Source organism: Hippopotamus amphibius, chromosome 11 (genome assembly GCF_030028045.1).
Source record: "Hippopotamus amphibius kiboko isolate mHipAmp2 chromosome 11, mHipAmp2.hap2, whole genome shotgun sequence".
NCBI lineage: Eukaryota > Metazoa > Chordata > Mammalia > Artiodactyla > Hippopotamidae > Hippopotamus > Hippopotamus amphibius.
Genome location: NC_080196.1, coordinates 89,977,351 through 89,998,339, shown reverse-complemented (window position 1 = coordinate 89,998,339; position 20,989 = coordinate 89,977,351). Strand labels below are relative to the sequence as shown.

The 20,989-nt window shown below is 55.2% G+C and overlaps 1 protein-coding gene across 12 annotated transcripts in view; it reads right to left on the bottom strand.

Moving 5' to 3' along the window:
- Positions 1-20,989, bottom strand: part of CTIF (cap binding complex dependent translation initiation factor) — a 299,520-nt gene that overhangs the window by 58,438 nt on the left and 220,093 nt on the right. The window contains exons 11-12 of one of the 12 annotated variants that reach the window (XM_057699048.1): positions 13,402-13,540; positions 12,733-12,998 (exon numbers count right to left, since the gene is read on the bottom strand). The exons of the other annotated variants lie outside the window; for them this stretch is intronic. Of the exons in view, the coding sequence (XP_057555031.1) occupies positions 12,976-12,998; positions 13,402-13,540 (162 nt within the window). The 3' untranslated portion in view covers positions 12,733-12,975. Of the gene's footprint in view, positions 1-12,732; positions 12,999-13,401; positions 13,541-20,989 lie in introns of those variants that run through there. 12 annotated transcript variants of the gene reach the window in all.

Below are 20,989 nucleotides of genomic sequence, written 5' to 3'. Positions count from 1 at the left end.
CAACTACAAGTTATCATAACCCACGGGAACGAAAGACCTTAGAGAAATGGGGTTGGAGAAGAAGCTAAGGCCCACAGGGGTGCTGGCAGTGAGTGGCGATTAGCTGGGCACTGAGGGCAGCCGATGGGCCTCCCTCCAGCACCTGAGTCCTGGTTGGACACGCCATCCTTCAAGGAGAAGGCAATCTTGTGGGCTGAGGATCAAAATACCTGGCCAGGAACAACACCATCTGCCTTCAAAACGTGGCTTCTTCCTAATGTGAAAGTAACATCAGGTGGAGCCAACAGAGGAAGTGAAGGCAAAACCAACCACTTGTGATTTCTGTGGTCTCTGTCACACACGATCCCCACATAGGACTCTAGCTGGTGAATTTAGAGTCTGCGACCATCCATCCCTCCACCCCTCCATCCCTCTATCCATCTAACCATCCATCCCGCCCTCCTGCCTCCCTCCCCTTGTCCCTCCAGCCACAGGTATTTGCGGGCCTGCTTTCTGGCAGATACTGACTAACGCAGTATACACAGGGGGCCTGGGGGAAGGAATGTCCTAAGCTGCGTTCTGAGATCTGCTGAACAATCAGGAAAACCTACAGAGTTCTGACAAACTCCGGGTCTGACAGGCATCTCCAGAGGGCATCTGCTTCAATCCCACCTGCTTTCAATCATCCTGGGTGGTTTGTAAAGCTGTCCTATTTTTAAAGCTATTCTGGGAAGAATGTCCCCAAACTTCCCTCTGCTTCCAAGTTTTCTCTCTATCTACTACTCCAAGCAGTTGGCTACTGAAAGGTCAGCCCCCTGGCTCAGCCAGAGCCCCCATCACTGGAACCACCAGCCAAAGCTCACCCGTCCTGGTCTAAGGCTCTTCCCCGACTTGGGGAAGCCTTTTGGGGAGCCTGCATTTGCTGGCTGGGAGTTCAGTTGATGCCTTAGCTCTGGCTCTTCCTGCTTGTTCCATCATTCCAGCACTGCTCTGCTACAGTGCTGGTCGATGCCTTGCCCAACATGACTTTAGACCATTCACAAGCTCACCCTTGCCTTCAGACTCATGTCTGCCTGGGAGGAATGAATCTGTTCAGAGAGAAGCAAAAAATAAGAGCAGTATTGGACTTGCCTGGTGGTGCAGTGGTTAGGAATCCACCTGCCAACGCAGAGGACACGGGTTCGAGACCTGGTCCAGAAAGATTCCACGTGCAGTGGAGCAGTGAGGCCCGTGTGCCACAACTGCTGAGCTTGAGTGCCACAACTACTGTAGCCCAGTGCTCCGCAGCGAGAGAAGCCACAGCAATGAGAAGCCTGTGCACCACAACGAAGAGTAGCCCCCACTCGCCACAACTAGAGAAAGCCCGCGCACGGCAGCGAAGACCCAATGCAGCAATAAATAAATAAATAAATATAAGAGCGGTGTTGTCTGCGTATCTCTACGAGGAAGGAGTGGGGAGCAGGAACCGAGGTCGGGGGGTAGAGCAGGCACCCCTGGGGCACCTCTGTGGGGGGCTGAAAGTCACCCTAGTCAGCAGGCCCAAAGGATCCAGAGGTGGTACAGGCAGTGATGGGGATGGAATCTTCCACAGAGCAGGAGAGAAGGTAATAGGAGCAGAGGGGGACCTGCCACTCAATTGTGCTCCATTTCCTGTGTCCCACTGCCAGTCCTGTGTAGGCATGGGTGGCTGGGAGACCCTCTGAGCCTTCTCCTCTGCAAGGCTGGGCTGAGCCCGCACAATCCCTGCAAGCTGGGCACTGGCCGTCCTGAAATCAGGCTCTTCCGAAAAGTCCTTCCCCATTTTCCTGGGGGAATGACTGGACCTAAGGGCACTTTAGTAACGTTGGGGCAGCCTGACATTTTTGCACTATTCCATGACTCCTGTTTGGGCATCTACATGGTGACCGCAGAGAAGTATTTGGGAGTGATTTTTAGGGAAAACTAGATCAATGAAGAGGAACTTCAACCAGGCTAAAGATTAACATTAAAAGCGGGGGTGGGGTGGGGTACGTAAGCAGCCTGCTGCAGCCTTGCCACACCGCGTGCCACCCTCCTCCAAGGTATTCTGTTTACTGAGGGATCGTCATGGAGGCAGGAAACATTTTGTCAGGAATACCGAGCACAAAATATAGTGGGCGCTAAATACTTAATCTTACTGGCACCACCTACAGAAGCCAGAGTTGTAAATGGCTGTGGGGAAAAGGTCTGAGTTATATAAAGCTGCAGGGAGCAAAGATAGCCCTAGGCGCCCATCCCAGGCGCTCTGTCCGTTTTCCGGAAGCTGAAATTTAAGCCTCACCAAGGAATGAAATGCTAAAATGACACCATTTTCCCATGAAACGTCAAGAGGTTTAGAGGGGATGGGGCCGCAGCCTCCCCCTCCCTGTTTCTCCGTCGCAGAAGCCTCCTCATTTACAAGCATTATTAATTGCCTCCCAGGGGCCCTGCTAGCCTGGGAGAGGATCCTGGGGAGAGGTGCTGGGGCCCAGCCTGCCTTCTCCTGTGGGTCTGCCATGATATGGGGGTAGCTAGTCCACCAGTCATTGGCCACCCATTCATGACTCTGGATAGTTGAAAACACAGGTTCCGCTCTAATGCGAGAGGCCTTTTAAACCATTTATCTTCATTCCCTTAAGATTTCATCCAGCCTCATGGCTTTAAATACCACTGAATGGCTCTCAGAAGCTTATTTCTATCCAGATCACCATACCTAGGACTCAACCACCCACTCCACACGACCACTTTCTTTCTTTTTTTTTAATTAATTAATTAATTGGCTGAGCTGGATCTTCATTGCTTAGCGTGGGCTTTCTCTAGTTGTGGCAAGCAGGGGCTACTCTTCATTGCGCGGGCTTCTCATTGTGGTGGCTTCTTGTTGCAGAGCGTGGGGTCAATAGTTGTGGCTCACGGGCTCTAGAGCTCAGGTTCAGCAGTTGTGGCGCATGGGCTTCGTTGCTCTGCGGCATGTGGGATCTTCCCGGACCAGGGCTCGAACCCGTGTCCCCCCGCATTGGCAGGCGGATTCTTAACCACTGCGCCACCAGGGAAGTCCATGACCACTTTCTGTCATGCGTTCCAGACATGCTGTGTCCAGTGAGCTCCTGGTCCTGCCCCCCACACTCGCTGCTCCCACGTGATCATTCCCGTCTCAGTGAGCAGTCACCCCCTCTCCCAGCTGTCCAGGTCCCAAACCTTGGGTCATCCCTGACGCCATTTTCTCTTGCACCCACGATCCAACCCTTCAGCGAATCCTATTAGCTCTTCTTTCAGATTTGATCCAGATTCTGACCTGTCTCTAATCCGTTCCCCACCACCCTTCACAGAGCCTCTTCCTAAAGCCTTCGAGCTGGCCTCCCTGGGTCTACCCCACCCTTTCGGACCACATCAACCTGGCAACCCGAGTGGTCCCGTTAAAACCTAAGCCAGATCTTGTGTTTCCTGCTCAGAACCCTCTGAGGTGCCCCGTCCCACGCAGAGTAGAGGCGACATCCTCATGACAGCCTGTGCATCCCGCACAAGGTGGGCCCTGCCATGGCTCTGACCTGATGTCCTTCCACAATCCTACCTCCCCCTTGCCCCTGACCCCTGGACCCTATGGGGCAGGTACACTCCTGCCTCAGGGCCTTTGCACTGCTGTTTCCCTCTGTCTAGGATGTTCCTCTGGCGCCACATGGGTCACTCCTTCAGGTCCATCCAAAGGTCACCTCGGTGAGCTCTTTCCCACTCGCCCCTACGTGCCTGGCTTCATCTCCCTCCACAGTCTTATCATAATTTACTTCCTGACTGATCTATTGCCTGGATGCTCTTGGTCCCCCTCCTCACTAGAATATAAGCTTCATGAGAGCAAGCTGTACAGACTGTTTTGTTCACTGCTGAATCCCATCAGAGCCCAGGGCCCAGCCCAGTACCTGGCACACAGTAGGCCCTTAGTAAGTAGTCATTGAATGTTTTACGAATGAAGTCGCCTAATCTTTTGTTAGACAGACAGGAGCAGACCCACGAAATAAAGCTACAAAAACCAGGTAGCAAAAGCCAAGTGCCGGGACTTCTTTGGTGGGGCAGTGGTTAAGAATCCACCTGCCAATGCGGGGGACATGGGCTCGATCCCTGGTCCGGGAAGATTCCACATGCCGTGGAGCAACTAAGCCTGTGCGCCACAACTAGGGAGCCTGTGCTCTAGAGCCCGTGAGCCACAACTATTGAGCCCTTGTGTTGCAAATACTGAAGCCTGCGCGCCTAGAGCCCGTGCTCTGCAACAAGAGAAGTCACTGCACTGAGAAGCCCGCACACCGCAATGAGGAGTAGCCTCTGCTTGTGGCAAATAGAGAAAGCCTGTGCGCAGCAATGAAGACCCAACTCAGCCAATAAATAAATAAATAAATAATAAATTAAAAAAAAAAAAAGAAAAGCCAAGTGCCCAGGCAGGGCATAGATCAGGCTCCAAGGGGGAGGATTCCAGGAAATCTGGAAAAATGGACGGAATACAGACAGGATCAGCTGGACGACAGACAGGATCAGCTGGACTCGGGGAGGACTCTCAACAGAGCAGCTCAAGGAGAACAAAGCCACAATGATAAAAGCTACAGTGAATTCAGTGATGGGCTTCAGGGAGGATGGGGAGATGCTGTGATTAAAGTGCTTGTCCTCGGGCCATCTGGGTGAGCCACAAGCACATTCCTGTCTGCAACTGTTTGCCTTACAGAAGAGGAGACCCCCAGGGTGGGGCTCGGCAGGGGGCAGCTTCCACCCAGCAAAGGGGCGGGGTGGGCAGGGAGCCTGACTCTGGGACCTGGCCATTCTCCTCTTTTCTCTGGGTCTCTAGTGGCCCTGACTGTGGCCCTGCCAGTTTGTCCAGAACTTGTCTTCCTCCTACAGAAGTAAATGAAACAAAATCTCAAAAATAGCTTGAAAGAGCACTGGGCTCAGACCTAGACCCTAGACCCTAGACCCGGCTCTGCCTATGGGTGTACGGCCTTGAGCACATCCTCACCCCTCTCTAGCCTCAGCTTCCTCATTGGTCCAGAGTGTGGCTCTCACAGGCTGATTGGCCAGCGAGGCAGAAACCTGTAGAGTTACCTAAAGACAGCCTGGTGTCACCTGCTTTCTTGGCTTGAGCCATTGTAAAGCCCCTTTACAATGCTTCCCTTGGTCCCCCATGTCTGCTCATGACCTCAGAGACAGATGTGATATTCCTGGGAGGTCTGTTGCGGCAGCCAAGGGTCTCCTGGGCAGATGGTGTGAGCAGGTAGACAAGTGTGGAGCCACAGGGGAACAGAGATCAGGAAGCCTCAGGCCCTGTGGCAAGAGAAGGGACACTGGGTACACCAGGAGGTGGGCCAGCCCACAAAGTCACCAGGAGGACGTGTTCCCCTGCACAGACAAGGCCTGTGATGTGCCTCTCTGACTTCCAGGGTGGCGACTGGAGGCGCCCTGGGCTCCCGCCGGGCGGGGTCTGGAGTGAGAACTTCAGAGCCAGAGTTGGCTGCATTCCTCTGAAATCCCCGGCCTGGAGAAGGAGAGCTGCCGGTCACGTCCTCCCCCTGCATGTCTGCCTCTCCGGGCGAGACCTGGCCCTGAGCCCCTGGCAGCTGAGGCTGCCCCTCTAGCTCCTGGTGCTTTCTCAGTCTTTCAGGAAATGTCTCCAGGCCTGGTGGGATGAGTGTATCCGGGGGGTGGGGTGGGGGTGGCTGAGCTGGGCTCAGGCCAAAGGGCTCTGTGGGGTGTCCTGTTGGGCTTGGCAGCCTGCCCCTTGGTGATTCAAGCCTGTGGGTCGTCCCTTCCCCACAACACCCCCTTGAACTCAGGGTTCCAGAAGCAGCCTTCTTTTCCTAAGGCCATGAGCAACACCTTCACAATTCCTTGCCATGAGATCTTTGTTCACACTCCCCAAGGGCTTGAAACTTCCCCTATATTTAACCTCTGGCCAAGTGACCCTGGGCAAGCTACTTCCCCAGTCTGGGACTCGGAAAGGGAGGGGTTGGACTCCCAGGCCTCAGGTCCTCAGCTTCAGCCTTTCAACCTTGGGAAAGGCGGCTCATCCTTCAAGGCTCACCTCTTCCACAGGACCATGAGACCCTTGGGGCAGGAACTGTCCTCATTCCATTCCCGTCCCCTCCCAGACATCTAGGAGACAGCCTGGGTGCTGAAGTAGTTTCACAGATGTGAGCTACACCTGGTCTGCTTTGTCATTGCAGAGCCTGCTGCCAACCCAGATGAAGACTTTCTCACCCTGTGAATCCCCTGGAGCATTCCTGAGTGTCCCAGTCCCAGGGCCCTCACCAGAAACAGCCATGTGTATATGTGTCTTATTTTCCCCACCAGATTAGGAGTTCTAACTCAACCCAAGCAACAAGACTGATCTTGGTGTTCTGTTGGTGGAATGTACCTTATCAGTAGATTGCATTTAACCTTGTAAGACCCCATGGCAGAGGCACTGTGATTACCCTCGTTTAACAGAAGAGAAATCTAGGCTACAGGGAAGTTAAAAGTGTTCTGGCCAAGGTCATGAGCTTGTGGTGGCAAAGCTGATATTGGAAGCCCAGGGATCAGGCTCTAGCACCTACACTCAAACACTGCCCTACAGCCTAGTGGGTCTATCACTATAATATCTGGTCTTCCCAACAGAGTTTTAAGCTTCTTGACAGCAAAAATCAGTCCTTAATTTATACTTCCAATGTTGTTCATCTTTTCCAAGACCCCTTTGGGTATTTCAGGTTCTTGGTGGTTCCAGATACATTTTAGAATCAGCTTGTCAGTTTCTACTAAAAAGTCTGCTGGGATTTTGATTGGGACTGTGTTGACTCTATAGATCACTTTGGGAAGAAGTGACATTTTAACAATATTGAGTCTTTCAATCCATGAACATTGTATATCCCTGATTTATATTTGATTGTACCTCCACAGTGCTTCACATGGGCTAGACCCATGGTATTAGTGTACATGAGATAAGCTGAATGGAAACACAAATTCTTTTCACTATTACCCCTGAAACCAAGCAGGACCCCATGGGACTTCTGGGCATGGAAGCCTTTCTGTGTCCCCCATTTCTTGTTTGTAGGAAATAGGCTTCAGGTTCCATGACCTTCCCTGAGTTCCAAAGGGCAGGTTCAGACTGTTGCCAATCAGGGAAGGGAGGAGATGCAGAGACAAGGGAAGAGCAGTCAAGAAACAGTAGTGCAGCCTTGGGGCAGGATCCCAGTTCTGCCTCAATCACATAACAATGTCTTTGAGCTCTTCTACAGAACTAAAACCCCCAACAAATGGAAGACGTTGACCACTTGATGAAGCATCCTTCATTCCAGAGAGAAGGTCACAGTTTGATAACCTCAAGAACCAGAGAAGCTCATCAGGAGACCACTCAAGGCCAGATTAAAGGAATGCACACACCCTGATCCTTATCAGCAACTCTGCCCTTGAACCACTGCTGTAAAACTCCTCACCAAATACACTCCCCCTCTCCCCAAGCTTGGAACACATAGTTTTGAGGGCATTAGCCTGCTGTGTCCCTCTTTGCCTGGCAAAGCAATAAAGCTATTCTTTTCTATTTCATCCAAAACTCTGTCTCTGAGATTCAATTCGGCACTGGTGCACAGAGGCTGAGTTTTTGGCATCACCCCAAGCAAAGTCCAAATGAATCACTGCAGGTGTTATGAGCAGGTACTGAGGGCCAGCGCTACACTAAGCCCTTTACATATATTGCCTCATTTAATCCCCCCAGCAACCCTATGGAGTATTATTATCATCCCCACTTTACCAGCAAGGAATTGAGGCTTAAATAGACTCAGAAACTCATCCAAGATCAGACAACTAGTAAAGGAGAGTTGGGATTTGAACCCAGGCCTGCTAGACTTCCTACTCCACGCTATCACCTACTACCTTATAAGAAAATAAAAACCTATGAATCTATCTCCAAACCCAAAGAAAATGATCTGGAGCTTCTCTCTGGTTCAGTACTCCCTGCTAAGAATGGGCCTGCAGAAGTAATGGAGGGAAGGTTCAGGTGACTCTGCTGAAAGGATGAGGGTCTGCGGCCCAGAAGCACCCCCCCCCCCCCGTATGCATACACCCACTCTCTGCTGCCTCCGCCACACTCAGCACAGCCCATGTCCTCCTGAGTCTGCCCAGGGTCTCCCAGGCTGAGGGGCCTACTGTGAGATGGTGGGCAGGGGGTTCTTTTGGCATCACTATCCAGGCTCCTTCATCCTTATCTGAAGTCATCATGCCTGCGTTTATCTCAGCCTTCCTAGCAGCCATGTCCACTTTGGGCCTGCAGCTCCTGGGAAATGATGAGTTCACCCCCATCCTGTGCAATAGAACAAGTGCTTCCTTTTAATTTTCCTATAGTGACCTCTCCAAGGGAGACCCCTGAGTCTCTCTGTTCCAGGGTTTATGGTGATGGTGATGAGGTCTACATTCTCTCCCTATTACAGTCACATCTCTCCCTTTCCCAGACTCAGGAATCTTACCTACCAAGGCTATTGCTGTGCTTTCTGGCTGCCCACTGCTCCCCTGACCTGCTTCAGCTCCATGAATTCTTCCTGGCAATGTGGCCACCAAACGGCAGGTGTGCAGGCTGGCAGGGCAAAAGTGCTCCAGGTGTGGTCCTGAGATGCTCAGGAAAATGGGAGGAACATGGTCCCAGGACTCACTACTGGCGCTGACCTTGATTTACAGGCAAGGACACTGAGGCCAGGGAGGAGTGACAGCTCACTCAGCAACCTCTTAAGAGTATGGGGCAGAGCAGGACCTAGAACTCAGCATCCTGAGTCCTGGCTGAAGCTTTGGTGTCTGTCCCTCCTCAGGGGGCAGAAATGTGCTTTATACATGAGATCCTCAGAGTGAGGCTCTGTCCCCAACACTAGGGTGCCCCGGTCCCTAAGCAGGTCCCACAACTTTCTGACTTTCCTTCTAGAAAGATAAAAATTAAAAACTCAGGTTTCTCCTTCCCCAACCTAAAGGTCAGAGGGTCAGCCATGCAGTTGTCCCCTGCGGGAGTTATCACTTGGAGATTTTGCAAAGGGGGAGCTCCCAGTTCAAGGTCAAAAGAGCGGCTTTCCTAGAGCAGCACCTCACGGGCAGAAGTATCTGGCTCCACCCTCACCTCCTGCTGAGATCCTCCCCTTCAGGAGAGGTGATCAAGACAGATACCCAAATGCACAGGGAGAGCGGCCGGACTTCCCAGCCCTCAGCTTCCCCAGCCTTTCTGCTTTGCCAATCCCCTCCAGGGCACAAGGAAGTGCACAGGGAGTGGGACACAGTGGAGGGAGTCAGGGTGGGGGAAGAGGAAATACCACGTATAGCGGGAGTCCTTCATCTAAACTGCAAACCGTCCTCTGGAAGAAAAGCAGACAGCCAGACAGCGTGCAGCCAGACGTATGCTGCCTGGGAGATGGAATGCATGACGTGGCAACACAGACACACACACAAGCATGAACACATACACAGGCACGTGCATGCTCACACACCCAGACACATGCACCCTGCCCCTCTTCCTTCCCAGGAGGGAGAGAACTCAACCAGGAGAGGAGATGAGAACTGGGGCTTATTGTGGTCCCTTGTTGCCACACCTGGTTTGGGGGCAGCTGTGCTTAAGGCCCCCTGAGTGGAGACAGCCAAGGGCTGGAGCTAGGCTGCACAGCCCCAAGGGTAAAACCACCCTACAGATAGGTAATTACTTGGGAAAAGCCTCACAATTTGGCTTTTCTGAGAGATATGGGCCCCTTCCCTCCCTCTCTTCCTTCCTTTTGATACTTAAGATGGGAACCAATGTGGCCGCCGTCTATGCTGGCTGGGCCCCTCGCCTCTGCACATCCTTCACAAACAGTGAGGACTGGGGTGGGTCTCAGGCATCTGTCTCCCACGGGTGCCCCTCACAGCTGCTGCCAGAGAGCCAGTGAAAAGCCCTGCTGTTATCCTGACCCCAGCCCCGCCTCTGCCTCAATGGTCTAGAGGCCCCCAAACAAAGTCCCCTCCCTAGGGCCCCTCCCAGGCTGAACCATATGGATGGGCTGTGGTCCCCAGCAGGACACAGACTGACAGGGTGAGAGAAGGGAGATTTACTGCAGCGCAGAGAGGAAAGGGACTCCAGGTCACTCAGTCTACCCCTGCCCCCCAAGAAGGCTATTATAGCATCAGCAGCTGTGGGGTGGAGGTGGCAATGATCATGGTGGAGAGAGGAGGAAGGGAAGGCCCCTTGGGCTGGGCTGGGGCGAGGCCGAGGAGGGAAGACAGCCAGGCTAGGTCCTTCCTCTCCCTTCAGAGTTCCAGGGTTGGACTCTCTGCCCCAGGAATTCTGATCTTCTAGTTAAGAGTAGGTAAGGTCAGGGACTTCCTAGGTGGTACAGTGGTTAAGAATCTGCCTGCCAATGTAGGGGACGTGGGTTTGATCCCTGGGCTGGGAAGATCCCACATGCCACGGAGCAACTAAGCCTGTGTGCCACATCTACTGAGCCTATGCTCTAAAGCCTGAGAGCCACAACTATTGAGCCCGTGTGCCACAACTACTGAAGCCTGCATGCCTAGAGCCCATGCTCTGCGACAAGAGAAGCCACCACAATGAGGAGCCCGTGCACCACAATGAAAGAGTAGCCCCTGCTCGCCACAACTAGAGAAAGCCCGTGTGCATCAATGAAGACCTAATGCAGCCAAAACAAAACAAAACAAAAAAAAAAAAAGAAGAAGAGTAGGTAAGGTCAAAGGAGAAACACGGACAGGATGGTACCTTCCACTGATTCAGGCCCATGTCCCTCTGCTCAGCACTGGAGAATTGCATGATGACAGCAGTAACCCTTAGCACATCTGGGATTTATTGAGTGTTTACTATGTGCCAGGCACTACTTTAAATCCTTACATGCAGTGTCTTGTTTAATTCTCATAACAACTCTACCAGCATCTGCATCATGTAGATAAGGAAACAGAGACAGAATGATCAGATCCCTTGTCCCAAGTCGCCTGGCCTGTGAGCGCCGGAGCTGGGATCTGAACTGAAGCAGGAACATAGCTCGTGAGTCCATCCAGGCTCTTACGATGCTCACTGCTGGGCCCGGGAAGCCCTGTAAGTATCTGCTCACTGATGCCTAGGTTCAAGCAGAGTCAGATGACCCTCCAGTCCCCAATATCGGGGGTCAGTTCTGCCCTGGGAGGGGGGCTGGGGAGAGACCTGAGAATTGCAGCCCCCTCCCAAACACCAGAAACTCCCCTTCTCTCCGGCCTACATCCCCTTGCTCGCTTGCCATCTCATTCCCTCCCCTCCCCCCTTGTGCTGTATGGTGTCTGCACAGGTATATCCAGTCCTGCAAAGGAAGAAGAGTAATAGGCTTTAAAACAATGGAGCACCTCAATGATCGTGGATAAGCTATTCAAACTCTGCGAGCCTCAGCTTCTTCATTCATAAAACCTGGCAGGGGTGCTGCGAGAACGATCTTAACCCCTAACTCCTAGGTGCGATGACCGGGGCTATGGTTCTCAACCTTGACTGCACGCTGGACTCACCTGGGGAAATCTGAACCATGCTGGCACCCGCCCGCAAGAGATGGTGATTCAATTGGTCTGGGGTGCGGCCCGGGCCCTGGCATATCCAGAGCTCCCGGGTGCGGCTGAGGTACACGGTAGAAACTCGGTAAAGGGCAGCTGCCGCTGTTGCTGACACTGGAGTCACAGCTAGTTCATGGCAAAGCCAGGGAACCACAGCCTGGTTCTGAGTCCCAGGCAGTCTCTTCAGAATCCCCCCGTCCCTCCCTCTGGGTTTGGTCTCTGGGAATGCTCACTTTTCAAAGTCTTTTACTCTCCTTGATGACCCGAAGATTGGGCCAGACTCCTTGCCCATTTCAGAGGAACGTGAACTACCTGCAGGGGGATGGTTTCTGCAGGTGGTGGATGTGTGCTGGGGCGGGGTGGGGGGGCCCGGAATTCCTCCCCCAGCCTGGAGGTACCAGGAGAACCCCGGGAGTGTGGACAGCAGTGGAGGGGCTTCAGGATGCTTCAAGACCACCTAGACCACTTCATGAAAGGGCATCCCCCCAAAAAAACAAATTATTTTCCTAATTTTGTAGTTACTTTAAGCAGCCATAGCTGAGTTGAGGTTTGGAGCCCTACAAGAATGAGAAATGTCAATAATCTATAAGCTCCTTCTGCCTTCCTGTGAGGTTCTTTTCATAAGAGAGGGAGGGAGGGAGGAAAAGGAGAGAGGGAGGAAGGGGAGGGAAGGAAGAAGGGAGGAAGGAGGCAGCAAAGAAGGAAGAAGTGAAGGAAAGAAAAAAGAAATCCACCCCAGGGTCTGGTTTTGCCAGAAGCAGGGAACCAAAGGCAAAGCGATCCAGTGTGGGAAATCCCATGCTCACACGTGCAGTGAATGGCCGAGGGCTGGTCTCTTTGGGGTTTGGTGATCAGGAAGGATGGGAGATATTGGAGGTGAGCACTTCTGAGAGCGAGGATGATAGTGTGGCTTTCCCTGAGCACGTATGCGAGAGTTTGTACACACACACGCACGCACGCACTCAGGCACGCATGCTTGCTCTGCCCAAGCACCCTGTGCTCTCCGGGCTGATGCATGTTAAACAAAGCGGTCCCTGCAGACTCCTGCTCACGAAACATGCCAAGTCCCTCTTTCTTGCTTCTTACCTTCCACACCCCCTCGCCCCCAATGCACACTTCTCTCCAGTAACGCCACCTCCTTTTCCCTGCGCACGATTCTCTCCTGCTTTTTACTTTACTTGTGCTCAACTGTGTACCTAGACAAATGCCCTCTGCACACACCTGTTCATCTGGAAGCCCCCACCCAGCCACTGAGGGTCCCCTTCTCTGAGCGCCAGCCTCCAGTGTGCCCTCGTGCGTTCTTCCTCCTCCAGACGCGCAGGCGGTCTGCGCGGGCCTCTGGTCCAGCACTCAGTGCACAGGTGGGCAGTTCCTGGGTCACCTGTCAGATTATGAGGAACCCAATGGCGGCAGAGGGTCTCTCCCATCTCTCCACTAGCACGCTGCCTGGCACGCAGCGGGTGCTCAGCTCATAAATGCACAACTCTCTGTGTGGAAAAGGCCACCCGTCAGTCCACACGTGGAGCAATGTACGACACACAGAGGGTGCATGAGAGAGAGAGAGAGAGCGAGAGAGCCCGTGCATGGGAGCAAGCGAGGGTCGGGCCGCTGGGAGTGTGTGCTGACCTGGTGACTCAGGTCAACGTTCAAGGGGGCAGGGGTCAACGTGTGGCGCTCGGCTGAAGGCAGCCTGTGGGGGGGCGGGCAGCTGGGACACTGAATTCCCATCAAGTGGGAGGAAGCGTCTCCAGCCAAGAGAACACAGCAGGAGGGCTGGGCTGTGCTGGACATCCAAGCTGTAAGGCCACCTGTTGGTGTCGGGCTGAAGCTGTCCTGCGGCCCCAGGTTCGAGAGCGCCCCGGCCCCACTCCCGCGCTAGAGCCCACTCACCTGTCAATTTCTCCCACCCAGCAGGCTTTGCAGGCCTGCCTGGGCTTCCCAGGTCCCGGGACAGCCAGGTGCCCAGGTGAACCGTGCTGTTTTGGATACCAACCAGGGCCCTGGGTCTGGGCTCCAGGATTTCTTGGACCTGTGAAATTTGAGGGTTGCCAACATTTTATTTTGCTAAGGATGTTTTTTTTTCAAAAGTTTTCATCCATCATTTCATAAAAGAAAGGACAAGTTAATGCCAAGATAGCAGGAAGGATGCAGTCTCAGAATAATGGCCAGTCCTTCCCGGACAGGGCAGCCGGAAGCTATTCAAATCACGCCATACGTAAAGCACGCTGGTGCAGCTTGAGGTGTAGACCAGCTTCTGTTTGAGGCCTGGCCCCCCAGGAACCGCTCAGCTAAGGTTCTCCCAGCTGGTCTGCGTGCTGGGGCCTGCACAGTACGCGTATCTAACAGGCCTCCTTCCAGTCCCTGTTTTGGGCCAAGGCACTGAGTGGCCTTTCAGACCTGGGAAAGGAGGGCCAGCACGGTGAGCGCATCAACTAACGGGTGGGTTAGGACACAGGACAGGTGAGTGTCAACTGGGGAGAAAGGAGAAAACTCTTTGTAATCTGGGGTGTGCTGGGAAGGCGGGCCTGGGCAGAGGAGAGGGTGTACCCAGCAACGCTCCCCACGTCCCAATCCTGCCCCAGCTGGGCCTGGTTCCCCAAATTGGGTAGCGTGGTGGCCCATGGTGTACGTGTGTGGGGGGAGGCAGCAGCTGCCCTGGGCCACAGGCGCCGGGCATTCCTCCTCTAAGCTCCCCACGCGTCCCCAGCCCCGTTTATAAGGCACAGGGAGCCAAGGAGTCTGTGTGGCCCAGCCAACTCGGCCTGGAGGCCCCAGGAGGGAACCCAAGCCGGAGGTGAGGGGGAGCTGCCCTCCCATGCCAGCCCCAGGAGCTGCCGCCTGCAGCTTCCCAGAGCCCCTGGCATCCGACCTGTGGCCCTCTGGGTGCCCCGAGGGCCTGGGATCCAGCCAGGAAAGGGAAGGCTGAATGCTGAGAGGGCCTTGGGGGTGGGTGGCGTCCATGCCCCCCGGGTGCTCGCTGCACGCTTTAAATAGCTCAGCTTCTCTCAGCCTAGCGGCCCTGTCAGCCCTGCCAGCTCCTTCTTGCACTTTCCACACCAGAGACGGCTGATTTCCAGGTCAGGATGGGGAGGGGGTGAGGGGACAGAGTGACCTGGCTCCCTTGGGCAGGGGAGGTTAGGAAAGAAATGCAAAGGTGCCCCTGGCCCCTCTACGATTTGTTGGACTTTGTCCTCCAGGCCAGGCAAGTGCCCTGAGGCCCTGATGGGTGAGGGCGTCACACCACTCTCCTGTCTCCTGGGAGAAGTGCGTGCCCAACCCAGGCCACCTTCTACTTGGCAAACCTGTGACCAACACCCGCACCCACAGAGAGCCTCTGCCGCCTCCCTTCCCGCCCTGGGGTCCGGTCCCTGCAGGGCCCACTCTGGGCGGGGCTGTGACCTGCCACGGTTCCCAAACTCCCCCATAACCCTCCTCCTCCCTGCCGCTCCCGCCAGGTTCCTCTAGCCCGGGCCCTTCTTCAGCAGCCCTAGTGTTTCACAGACCAGTCTAATCATCCCAATTCCTTGTGTTTATGTGGCACGTTACAGTTTACAAACTATTTTCAAGTCCTTATTTAATAAGAGCTCTCTGACCACCCCAAGCAACGTGCCAGGCAGATATAAATAATCCCCATTTTACAGCCAACAAGACTGAGAGCCAGAAATATTAGGGGATGTATCCAAGTTCATATGTCAAATGACTGATACAATCGAGACTGAAACCCAGGCCTTAACCATTTGCAAGGCCCAAAGAATGTTCCCTCTTGCCGCACCCCTCCCCGCTCCTGCTCTTTGGCAAGAGGGGACAGAGGAACGTTGACAGGAACACAAGACAAGGGGGCGGGGAGGGCAGGGCCACATGTCTTCTCTCCCAGGCCCTGAACCCTGCTGCTGGCTCCATAGGTCACTTTCACAACCCAGGACAAAAATCTCACTAGATACGGCCTCAGACCGCCAGGCTCCAGCCACCCTCGTCTGCAGACGCAGACGCATACAGACACACAGAGAACCGGCTGTTATCTCTCCTCTCCAGCCCGTTTCCTACACGTCTCACACAGCAGATTTCTTCCAGGCTGGCTGCCTCTCCCAGTCACCACCCACAGCCACTGGCCCCTGGGGCCCAGCCAAGTCCCCTAGACGGTGACGCCGAGTCCCTGCTATCAGACAGTCGCCTCTGCCCTCCCAGCCGCCGCCCCCAGAGTTCCCTGGAAATGTCCCTTCTGCGGGCCCGGCCCCCACTGCGACGCATGGCTTTGTCTGCACACACAGCTGACTTGTGTTTGCAGGGACAGACAGGGGCTGGCGCTGGGGCCAGAGCCAGGAGGCGCTGGGAGGGCAGAGCAGACGGGGAAAACACAAAGTCCAGAGAACAAATCGTTGCAAGCAAGCCCTTTGGGGTCATTTGGGAGCCTGACGACAAGGAGGGGGCTTGCAAAGCCAGAAGCTCCTGGAAGGCAGGGGTGAAGGTCTTCACACACATCGATTGTCTGGTCTGAGTACATGAACGCGGTGCCAGCTAGAACGGGCAGGATGATGGTGGGGTGGGGGAGGGGGCGGGGACAGAGGGAAGGAGGCAGAAGGGGCTCTCAAGCCCCACCTTGGTACCTTGCCCCCTAGGTACACAGGGGGCTCTATAGATGCCTGTAGCCCCTGCGTGGCTCTCAAGAAGGCTGCCTCTTCGATCGGGGCTGAAGGGAGAGCTAGTGCAATGTGCCAACCTACCATATTTTGGAACTTCCCTTTTACCGGATGGAGGAGCCACGGTGTCTACGTGGCCGCACCACGTTCTCAGGGAGAGGATGCACAAGAACCCCAGGTTGCAGAGGCACCTGTGGGAACACGCTGCATTGTGTCGCTCGCCTTCCTGCAGCGCCCCCTTCGGACCTTTTCCGTGTTGAACCCTGGGCTACTTAACCCGATTCTGAAATGAAGCCACAGCTGCTGAAATGCATAGGGGTCATCATAAATCAAGTTGTATGAGGGGGGAGTTTAAAAAAATAAAAGACCAGGCATGGCAGCCGCAGCGAAGAAGGCTTTTCACGGCACGGCTCCTCCTCCGGGGTGACACTCTGGGCTGGGTGCCGGGGAAACCTTAGAAGGGCTCCTTCGGGATTGAGCAACCCGGCTGCCTCGGCTCCCACCCCAGGGTCCTCACTTGTTAATAATTTAGGGCTTTAGAAACAAGACAGCATGTAGGCGTACGCTCTCTCTTGTCTTCCTTTTTACTTTGCAGGCCTGATGTCCTGCCCTCTCGGGCTTGGTGGTTACTGAGGAAGGGACCAGTTACAAGTGTCGCCACCCCTTCCTCTGGTCTAGAGAGGTGACAGAGGCGCGAAGCCGCATCTGAGACAGCGATCTGCTTCCTCTGGGCTCCGGTGGCCAGGGACTGTCATAGGAGATTCAAGCTGCCCCTGACTGCAGGACTGTGAACAGTGGGGCACTCACAGATGCCCACGTGCCCAGGGCATCAGCAGCGCCCACTCACCAGGACCCAGTGTGACCCAGAGCTGCAGCCTCCAGCCCTTGCGGCTGCCAAGTGGAGCAAATCAAGCCGAATTGAGGTCTCTCTGCCTTTTCCCATGAATCATGAGGGTGATGGGCTGGAAACCAGGGGGTGGAACGGCCACAGAGGAGAGGAGCCAAGGCCGGCTGAGGACAGCCTGGTGGAGAGGGATACCCCTGGCCCCTCGCCCCACTGCCACAGGCAGGGAGCAGCAGACCCCAAGTGCCCACTGAGCTCTGGTCTGGAAATTGTCTCCAGATTCTTCCCACCATCAGATGACAATGGGGAGATTACCTGGCCACTGTTCAGTCTGAGGGGAGGAGACTCTGATCAAGTCATCTAAAAGGCATCTTCTTATCTCATCTCCCCACCACCTGCCACCTACCTTCTACCTGCCCCCCTCCCCCGCCCCAACACAAATAACCTTCCAGACAACAGAGGCCCTCAGGCAGCAGCACATCCTGAGGAGAGCACAAGGCACCAGGGGACTGGGGTACAGCTCCGCTTCTGTCACTGACTGGCTGTGTGATGTCAGCTGTGTTTCCTAAGCTTCCTGGCACTTTCCTTACCCATGTGTAGAATGGATTAGTGACGCCCACCTCGCAGAAGTCAAATGGCTACTCAGGGCGCACGGTGTCTGCACACAGCCGGTGCACAATAAATGCGTGCAGAGTGACTGCCCCACTGAAAGGGAGGAGGAAACAGTGATTTCCATCAGACACCTGACAGTAACCCTCAGACACTGTGCTGGCCTGTCCTGGAGGTCTGGAGGGAACCCCACACTCAAGGTTTCTGGTCTCAGCCATGGGGGCCCACAGGGGCTGGAAATGCAACACTGGAGAGTGGCTTTGTGACAGAGTCACCATCATGTGGCTTATACCTTCTCTGTGGGACAACGCACAGGAGGCCAAGATGCTGGGTTGGACTGGGGGGCGGGGGGCCTGCAGGCAGGTGAGGCCGGCCTTGTGCACTGGCGCCCCCTGCAGGCTGCTCTGCCCACCAGGTGGCCACTGACTGCAGACACCCAACCAGGAGGATGGGCAGGGGTGGCCAGGACGACAGACCCCTCCCCAGGCAGGGAGCGTCTGGTCTTCACGGGTCAACCCACCAACAGCAATGGGCAATTAACAGGCACTGTCTGTATGCCCTGAGTGTCTGTTTTAGAATAACAAAGAGCTGAAAGGGACCTATGAAATCACTTCTTCTAACCCCCTTATTTTATGGGCGAGGAAGCCCCCAGAAGGGTGGAAGGACGGGCCTGCGGTCACCCGGCTAGAGAAAGGCGGGGCTGGAGGGTGAGGCGGGAATGCTGCAGCCCAGGCGCCTCCTGCACAGCCCCTTCGAGTCCCCTACGTCTGAGCAGTGCTCTCTCTTCTCTTCCAGCCCCTCGTGCGCACTCGAATGTTTCCTAGGCTCTCTCCAGTCCCGGACCTGCACGCAACCTTCACAAGCCCAAGGCGCCCGAAAGGCTGTGGGAGCAGAACAGGAGGAGCCGTGAGCCCCGCTGTCCGGTGGGGAGACTGACCACGCCCCAGGACCACATGAGGACACTGAGACCCAGAGCCAGGCAAGATGCTGGCTTCAGACTTCCCGTCTCCTGCCGGCCCCTCGAGGCAGGCCAGAAAAAATGTGCTGGGGGAGGAGGGATGGGGCTTCCGCAGAGGAGGGTTGCCTTGTGAACCTGCCCAGCCCCAGGCATCACACGCAGCCCTGCCTGGGGTTCCCTGCAGCTATGTGGCTGCTGCGGGAGGAAGGGGCAATATGACGTCACCAGCACTGCAGGCTGCGTGGGCATAAGTGTGTGGGCTCCCCTCTCCGCATGGCTCTTGGAGGCAGCTGACCCATAAGGAGGGGCTGAGTGCATCACTCCAGGCGGGCGGGCACCTGGGACCTGCCCTCTCCCCTGGGTGCTGAACAGGTCAGGAAAGGGGGGGGGGGGTCTCTTGGCCTCAAATGCCAGGCCCCATGCTATCTGCCTCAGTGAAACCCTGGCGCCTGGAGCCCCCCAGCAGGCTGGCCTGGGCCCCAGATGCAGTGGCCCTCCCTCCTTCCTGCCCCAGCCTGACCGAGACCCAAGGCTGGCAGGGAGCTCCCTAATCTTAAGGTAGAAGTTTTAGTTCTGGATTAAAACCGTCTTGGCCTGCAATGGTGAGAAGCAAGTGCCAGCAAATGAATGGGCCACAGTGGTGACTGTGACCCGGGGTCATGGCCTGGCCAGGCAGCTTTACACCAGCGCTCGCTGACACTCGCAGAACCCCCTGCGGATGCGCGGATACCCTCGGCCAGGCTGGCAGTGTACGACCCGCCTCATCCCACCTTGCTTTCCCGCACAACTGTGCCCCACCCCGCCCCTGCAGGCTTCTCCCGCCCACAAGCCTTTGCTTTGGCTCCTTCCTCCTGGTTTCCTCTGTCCACCCAAATCCTGCCGCTTCTTTCAAGCTGCCTCTTCCAGGAGGCCTTCCCCAGATACCAACACTTAAAGGGCTTGCCCTGCCTCCGACTTTCCTAAACTGCCCTCTTGTTGAGCTGGGCTTGTCCCTTCAGCAGGCCTCTAAATGTCTGGTAGAGGCCAGTGGCCCCAGCTTTGCTGGGCTTTAACAGTGCCGAGCATGGGGCACCCAGAGAGTTTCAACACCCGTTCCAGGGCCCCTGTGAGAGCTTTCCTTGTGGCCGGATCCCAGGGCTATCCATAGTGCTGCATTTGAACCCCAAACCCTAGCATGACTTGGGGGCCCTGGGCTTGTGGAAGAAGGTCTGTGCAGGGCCTCTCCTAGGAACCTTGAATGAATGGGGTTCATCAAGGGCAAAAGGAAAAGTATGCTTTTATGAAATTCAGAAGTTTCTCTTGGGGGAGGAGCCTTAAGAGGACACAGGTAAAATGATATGTGTTTCAGTGGATTTTAACAATGATTATGTTTGTGCGGTAAGCAGGCGTAGGGGACAGGTATTATTACCCCATTTAATGGAAGAGTAACTGGAGGGGCAGCCAGACTGCGAGGTCTGCCCAAAGTCGCCAGCTGAGCCACTAGAACCAGGGTCAGGAGGTAGGTGTTGGACTCTGTGCTTTGTCAATGATTTCTTACGCAACACGGCAGGACGTCATCAAGAGCAAGTCTCTGGGGCCTAAAGGCTGAATTCCAGGTGACTCTGCTTCCAACCCTGCATTAGAGATACTATTCAAGTCCGACTTTTTTCAACACCCAGAGTAATGCAATGACTATCATCTAATGGGGTCAATGGTAAGTGTGAGTGCAGTGTGTGGAGCTCTGATTGACATGCAGCTGCTCAAGAATGCGCTTACTCCAATTATAGATAGACATTCCCCAGCTTTAGCTGGAGCCCGGCCATCCTCAAACACCACCTGAGCTCCTCCCTGCTTTGGTACTGGCCCTGCTCAGTGGCCGAGCTGGAAGGCGGGGGCGCTACACGGCAGCGTGGTGGCCCTCGTGCCCTCTCTGCTTAGCGGTCTGGGCGCAAATGACCAGGGCATGCACACACACAGTGGCACGATGTCTCTGGAATATGCTTGGTCCTAGCTGGGCACTGTCAAGAGCAGGATGATTTGCGAGGCAAGGGGCTTCCTCAAGGGGGAGGGCTGGGCGGTCATCTCGGGGGGTGGGCTGCTCTTGGCTGGGCATACCTGTCCCCATGTTTCTATGTGGCCTGAAGCTTTTCTCCCTCTATGGACTGGGCTCTGGAAGGTCATCGAAGGGTCAAGTGAAGGTGGTTCTCGGCAAGTCACAACCTGCTCCCCCAAAGGGGCAGCTCACCCTCTCCCCAGCACTGCCAGCTGGAACTGGGGTTGAGGTGGGGCCAGGAAGGGGCTGACATTGTTCCCTGAAGCCTCCGCGTGCCAGGCACAAGGCAGCAGGGGATGGAGTCTGTGGGTGCGCAGGGAACCCTGATTCTGGACTCCGGGTTCCCAGGGCAGATTCCCTATGCTAATGGTTCGCAGGCTGCAGCAAGAGCTCTGGGC